Source organism: Cyprinodon tularosa, unplaced genomic scaffold (assembly GCF_016077235.1).
Source record: "Cyprinodon tularosa strain WSP-4 unplaced genomic scaffold, ASM1607723v1 ctg95, whole genome shotgun sequence".
In the NCBI taxonomy this organism is placed as follows: Eukaryota; Metazoa; Chordata; class Actinopteri; order Cyprinodontiformes; family Cyprinodontidae; genus Cyprinodon; species Cyprinodon tularosa.
In genome coordinates this window covers 743,494-750,680 of record NW_024039729.1, presented here as the reverse complement: position 1 = coordinate 750,680, position 7,187 = coordinate 743,494, and the positions used below count along the sequence as shown (strand labels likewise).

At 38.5% G+C, this 7,187-nt stretch overlaps 1 protein-coding gene across 1 annotated transcript; it reads right to left on the bottom strand.

Moving 5' to 3' along the window:
- Positions 1-228: 228 nt before the first annotated feature.
- Positions 229-6,751, bottom strand: ccdc174 (coiled-coil domain containing 174). Its single transcript, XM_038275181.1, has 11 exons — positions 6,594-6,751; positions 6,322-6,429; positions 6,132-6,232; positions 5,988-6,046; positions 4,873-5,020; positions 4,610-4,705; positions 3,990-4,126; positions 3,600-3,694; positions 3,126-3,270; positions 2,865-3,017; positions 229-1,172 (listed from the first exon to the last, which is right to left on the bottom strand). Exons 1-11 carry the CDS (start codon positions 6,633-6,635, stop codon positions 634-636), a joined length of 1,623 nt encoding a protein of 540 aa, XP_038131109.1. The 5' UTR covers positions 6,636-6,751; the 3' UTR covers positions 229-633.
- Positions 6,752-7,187: the final 436 nt, after the last annotated feature.

Sequence of the window (7,187 nt, the reverse complement as noted above, 5' to 3'; positions counted from 1 at the left end):
GAACCACAGGCTGGTCCTCTCCATGCCGCATCGCACAGATTCAGTAATTCATCCTAACAGAGCATCGCAGTCCATTTACTGTAAAGGACATGCATGTAAATGAGCCCGAACACTTTGCTCTACTAGGCCACCACTGCCTAAAAGATTGAAAGAATCTCTATACCAGAAACAGCCACCTCTACTCTCTGAGCCACTCAGACAGGCGCATCTAGCAGGAAAACACATCTGTAAGAAAATTCCTTTTTATTGGTCTACATAAACTCATTTATCAAACCCATGTTGTAGTTAAAACAATCAAAGCCATTTTTTTAAATGAATTTCAACTTCATATCAGGAACAAATTTGTGGGTTTTTATTAACCACAACTAACTTATGTTCTCTAGTGAAAACAATATATCATAGTTATTTCATTCAAGAATTAAACTTTCAAAAACATTCAGTAGGAACTTCAGTCTCTGTAGTCCTAGGAATTTTGTTCTGGTGTCTTATAAGTGGCAAAGTGCCATCTGGTGGCTTCTTCTATAACGCAAAATTTGAAGATGGACACAAAAACATTTTCAAATACGTTGGTTTATTTAATTCTTAAGTAGACTCAGTTTTCTATTGCAGTAATTATATACATAAAAGAAGCCTTCAGGTGGAGTTCCTGTAGAAGGATAACATGTCATCTAAACTCTGAGGAGCACCTCCAGGAGGCTGCTGAGTCTGAGTCTCCTCTCCTGGAGGAGGTGGCTCCTGTGGAGCATACTGGGCCGGGTACTGGTACTGTGGGATGAATGGAGGATGGGAATGTGGCGGTCCTGCAAACTGAAAGGGAGGAGGGGGAAACGGGGGATAGAAAGGAGGCGGTGGTGGGTACTGGGGAATAAACGGTGGAGCTGAAGACGAGGAGCTCCCTGCAGGAGTGGGTGGTGGAGACTGAAAGTATGCAGGGGGATCCTCCTGCTGAGGCTGAGGAGGTGAAGACACACCTGGAGGCTCTGGTTTGGTCTCACTTTTAGTGACCTCTTCAGGATATTTAGTTGATTTAAAGAGCATGTTGGATTTATTCTGCTGACTTTTAGTATTTCCCAGTTTTGGTCTTCTGTCTTCACTGAAGTATGCAGAGGGAGGGGCAAACTCCGACTCTCGCTCCTCTCGAAGTCGATTTTTCCACTCACTAAACATGAATTCTGGAAAAAAAATAATAAGCAAACAGTTTTTACATTAGGAAATTCAACGGTCATCAACTTGACAGCAGTTCTGCTGTAACATAGTTACCTTACAAAAGTCTAAATCAAAGGCTATCAGAGAAAAGGGGAAGAAAAACACATACAAAACGAATCCTAGACTTTTTTCTCCATCTTATACTTATGCATACTTTGTGTTGGTCTGCTGCATTAAATCCTAATAAAATACACAGCTGTTTGTTGTAGCATCACAAAAATGTTTTAGGAAACCTATTATTTTTCCAGAGGACTAAATTATTCATTTTGAAGGGTTGTTAAATCCTTCAACCACCGGTTGAAGGATTTAACAGCCAGCTCAGCACTGTCAGGGTGGCTAACTCAAATAGCTGACATTAAAGAATGAGTCTTTCTGTAAGGTCAGAACAGGACTTACGAAATGGTTAAAAATTGAGCAGGGGTGGGCAATTCCAGTTCCTAGGGCCGGTATCCTGCAACTTTTTTATGTGCCTTTGGTGCAACACACCTTAATCAAGTAATTCGATAATTGAGAGAAATCGACTGCATACTGAGGAGGTAACTCGGGCCATTTAATTCAGGTGTGTTGGACCAACGATGGATCTAAAAGTTGCAGGATACCAGCTCTCCGGAACTGGAATTACCCACCCCTGTTCTAAAGCCTTTATAATTTGCTGTGGGTTTTACTGCATGATAAATCTAAAGACTCCCATGTAAACATTGTAAATTGTGCTGGTATTTTCTTGTTGTACAGCTTGCTAACAAGTTTCAACACTTTACAACCGTCTTTCCATAGCAGCTTAGCATTTAATTGAACTGATGCCTTTGTTTCTAGGGCTGCATCGATCCGATATTTTTATCGGTATCCGTCCAGATATAAAGAAATAAAACTAGATCGGTATCGGTGACAATTGATTCGATATAAAGGCCGATCTATTCATTCTAACTCTATGCTATGGTCTGCCGTCATACAGCAGTGCAACAACACAACACAGCCATATTGCTTATGATGGAGCGAGCGAAAGTATCTGCGGTGTGAAGGTTTTTCACGCTCTCTCAGCCTACTAGCCAATGGCTATGTGCAATATTTGTGGGAGAAATGTTCCAAGAGGCGGTGTTAAATATTCAAACTATAACACCACCAACTTAATGAAACACCGCCAGAAATTTTATAACAAGGAACATGCTGAGATTATCGGACTCGGCAAACAAAAAGGAAGCAGCGGGAAGCAGCTAACTTTGATGGAAGCAAAGGAATCAAGTGAAATTTTTCCATGTAACAGTATACAGGCCAAAAAAAGTAATAAATAAATCACAGAGATATTTCATAATGATAATGACACTTTTTTTACATGTTGACCAATCCAGGGAACTTTTGGTTTAAGATTTTGTGCACAGTTGTTACATGAATGAGTCATAACATTTATATTTGGGTTGTTTCATATGTTTTAAAGAAAAGGGAAGTCAGGTCCTATGCACAGAAGAATGATCTCATTTTTTTTTTTTTTTTTCACACAATAAAACCATTTTTAAGGTAATAATTCAGTGCCGTTTTTGGTATTGGCATCCGCCGACATCAAACTTCAAATATCGGTATCGTATCGGAGGTGAAAAAAGTGGGTCGGTGCATCCCTACTTGTTTCATTCATGAATTATTAAGGTTACAGTTAAAAGGTTTACCTTTGCCTCTGTCCCATTCTCTGACATGGGGAACTCCAGGTTTGGTATCCCTTCTCTCCTGAATCTCCACTTCCACCTTCTTTAGAGTGCTGACCTCTGGTGGCACATCTGATGGAGGGAAAGGTCCAACTTCTTCATCCTCCCCTTCCTCTCCTGTAACAAACATTCAACATCAGTTCTTAACTTGTATCTCTGACAGAAAAACAGGAGTATTCAATGCTAATCCACAAAGGGACTTTCTTTGTGAACTCAAAGGCTAACCTTGATTTTCTTCTTCTTTCTCCTCTTCCTCAGTGCCATCCATCTTAGCCTTCTTCTTCCTCTGCCTAACCTTGGCCAGTCGAGCCCGCAGCATGGCCTGCCTCTTCTCTTTCAGTCGTTCTCTTTTAGTCCGCTGATCTGTGGTCTGAAGGAGAGAAAAGACAGAATGTAGCAAGTTGGACTTTTAAGATCCGCTATGGAAGTTTAGATGTTGGGTTGCAGTAACATGTAGAAATAACACAAAATGTTCAGCATATTAAAAGATAGAAGAAAGAAAAAACAAATCATGTTGAAGTTGCAATAACTAGATGATTAACCTCATATCCCATCATGAAGTCCCTGTACATCCTTATGTGACAGTATTTTGTGACCCGTCTTTCTCTTCTTACACACCCTACTGCTAGATTTATCCTTCATATATTTCGTAATCCAATGAACCTGATTTCTATTTTTTTCGATTCCATTTTAACGCACCTGGTCTCTGAGCATGTCCAGAGTTTCTCTTTGCTTTCTGCGCTGTTCCTGATCCTGAGAGAAAGCAAAGTATCCCACACCAAGCTCTCTCGCCTCTATGATTGGTGAAAATAAAAAGACAGAATTAGTCACTCTTTTTTTTTTTCAACATAAAACCAAACCAGACTTCAGTAATGTTAACACCCCAATTCGAAGACCAATCCGCAGAATAAGAAAAGCCAACAATGCTTATGGCTTTAAGTTAAAGGCATAACTTTAGCAGCAGGTATCAAAGACAATCTGTCTCTCTTGGTTTTTGCCTTCCTCAGAACTTGCCTGCTTTAAAAGTCTGCACGCTGGATCTGAATCCATGAATCTGAGTTTATTGCAGCGTTTTGATTGCCTGCTCACCTTGTGCTCTAATGTCCTCGTAGTGGATCGGTCCGACCGGCCTCTTCATGGCCTCCTCCTCCTCCCTCTCCCACTCCCGCCTCTGCAGCTCTCGACGCATGTCCTCTGAGAGTAACGTCTTATCACTGGAGACTGTTCTATAGAAACCAGGAGAATTAAAACAAACTGAACTTAATATCTTTAACCAAAGGAGCAAACAAAGAAATGTCTGACTTTCAAATCATCACCTCTGAGCAAAAAATACACGTGTAAGCCAAGAATATCCAATAAGGCACTTTCTTTAAGTCAATTAACCATTTCTAATGTAAAGAAAAAACATCAATACACTTGTACCAAAAAAATTTTCTTACGTATACTAAACAGCTTTTAAAGTCATATGAAGTTTTTACATATTAAGACATTTTTGATGAGAAGAGTCATTCACAAAAACAACCTAAATACCAAGTAAATTCCTTTGTCTTCATGGGTTGATTTGCCTACACTGTAACTGCCCGACCCTGTGAAATTCCTTCTTTACTACATTAATGAACAATCTTTATGATCTTCCTCTTCTCCACTCAACCAGAGTTTATCCTTAAAGTCTTCATAAGGAGAAGACGAAAGTTAGGTCAAATATATACCCCTTTCCATTAAGGTCCTGGTCCATTTTCATGAAACTTGGCAGATCTTTTTTCATGCATCTTCGAGACCGGCCCAAAGCATCCACATAATCCACCCTAAACAAAAAAAAGAGAAGATTTCTTACCTTTTTTAAACATTGTTTATAAGGCACCCAGAATTGTCTTTGTAGGTTTTTTGGCAACATGTCAAACATGAACCCCGAAAAAGATGCAGTTTAGAAAGTGAAAGATTTATTGATTAAATTCAGATTAGGATACATTACCATTCCTCATCTGGATTCTGAGGAGGGGGGATGGGAGACAAACAGGCCTTTTCTTCCTCCTCCTTCTCTTTCTGTGCAAATGTTTCTCTCTTCTTGTCAATTATCTTCTGGGTGAAGTCAACAAGGTAAAGTCCCTCCGTCTCTTCATCTGATGAACAACAGAACAGGTTTAACACAGAGTCACAAAAAGCTCTTTGATGTGCACAAAGCCTTGCAAAATAGCAACGCTACAACAAATCTTAATGTATGTTTTGTGGATTTTTATGGAATACATATGCACAAATATGAAGTGAGTGGCAGGTGAAAGGTCTTGAACAGGATTTACAAATAAAAGTCTGAAAGTGTCCAAATCCTTTTAGACTTCACCCAATTTAGACATTTTCAGGGAGCACTGTTTAATCCCACATTTCAGAAAAGAGTATGCCCCAAATAAAAACGATGGAGATATATCTAAACTGGACCTGTTGTTAAAAGAAATCAATAAGAAATCATAACTGTAGATGTCTTCAAGCCTCCAAGGAGACAGAACAAGTAATTGGAAGTGCTCTAGTGTGATAAGACCAAAAGTGAACTTTCTAGCCTATATTCAAAATGTTAAATGTAGAGAAACATGACACACATGAAACATGGTTGTGGCTGTATCATGTTGTTGGGATGCGTCCATGTCCCTGTGAACAAAAGCAGCCTATCCTGCTGTTGTTTTTATACGCAAGGAACAAGGAACAGAGGTGGCGGAAAGACTCAAAAGGCTTCCAGTTGAACAAAAACTTTTGCTCCATTTTTTTTGTTTTGAAAAGTCGCCCTTCTAGGATAAAACAAACTAAAAGAAAACTACTTAAGTACAGAATGGTTTAGATTAGATTAATGTACACTTAGGTGTATAAATGCCCCAGTCAAAGCACAGATCTAAATTCAATTGAGAATCTGTGGTCAGATAAACATTCCCCATTCACCCTGACTTTTCAGATTTGTAAAAGTACATTAAAAATCTATGCCTTCTGTTTGCATTACTCTGCATGGCTTTGTCACATGAAATCCCATTGAGCTTTATGGTTATAATGTGATATATTCTATGAAAGTTAAATGGGTAACAAATAGCTTTATAATGCATCAACCTGGGAAGTCTCCTTTTGTCATCTGCTCATAGAGTCTGGCCTTCTCCTCCAGTTTGCGCCTATGGTAAATCAGAATTAGACGTCAAACATAATGGTCACCTCTATGTGGAAGCATCAAAACCCTTTAATCAAAAATAAACTAACCTGGCTGTGTCCAGAGTGACTTGTTCCTCCGACAGCTGCTCTGCATCTTTGGCAGCTCGAGCTGAAACTCCAGCGTTTTGTTTACTCCAAATATTGGGCTTCTGAATAGATAAAATAAAGAGGAGAAAGGTAGAAATATATCTGGATCATGCAAAAAGCTCGTTATTATTACAGATCATCTGAAATGTACCTTGGAGTTTAGTTTGGTTTTTAGTCCAGCTTCGGCATTTTCCTGTCCGAGTTTCTCCCGTTTAAACTGTTCCTGCTTCCTGTACAGTTCAGCTTTAAGGTCAACCAGCTGTAGAAAATATATTTTACAGAACACTTTTCAATATTTAGAAAGTACACCACTCTACACAGCTAGCATTGACAGGGCCTTAGCTAATGTGTTTTTATGGTTTATACAACATAGAGGACAAAAGCCAAGTACTCATGATTAAATATTGATATCTAGTGACTTACAGTTGACGCTGCTACTTCAAGGGGTTTCTTCTTTTTATCCATACTGGCAATTTTCTCACAGCATAATTTAAAGCTAAACTATCACTACGTTAGCTCAATAGCTTCTTCTTCGTTGCTAATGGTTACTTCTTCACTTAGAAATTGTCTGCCGGTTGATAAACCAACCTACCGCCACCTACCGGACGGTGTATGTATGTCGACAAAAATAAACGGCAAACAGAAAATTGAGGCCATGTGCATCTATCTATCTATCTAAAATATTTTCAAATATTTTTTTATATTATAGTTTTATTGCAGAAACTACGCATTCCTATTTTAAGATTTTTTTTTCCAAACTGAAAGAAATTTGAAGTGGGATTTACTTAAAATTTGGAATGTTTTTTAACTCAGAAATTCCAAGTAAAATTCACAAAGAAAACTGTATGAAACTGTATAACTTGAGAGGCATTCACTAGCTATTAAACATTTCTCATTGAAATTTACTTACTATTTACTAGTATTTTTTACTAATACAAATCTAAGGCATTTGCTAAATGTAGCCTGAAATGTATACTATTTAGTTAAAAAAAAAAAAAAAAAACTTCATTGCTTACT

Excerpts from the sequence above, each read along its gene's own strand:
- ccdc174 (XM_038275181.1), bottom strand. The coding sequence starts at position 6,635 with ATGGATAAAAAGAAGAAACCCCTTGAAGTAGCAGCGTCAACT. Across the intron at positions 6,233-6,321 it reads AAACCAAACTAAACTCCAAG|AAGCCCAATATTTGGAGTAA; the intron begins GTACATTTCAGA and ends TTATCTATTCAG. Across the intron at positions 6,047-6,131 it reads GTCACTCTGGACACAGCCAG|GCGCAAACTGGAGGAGAAGG; the intron begins GTTAGTTTATTT and ends GATTTACCATAG.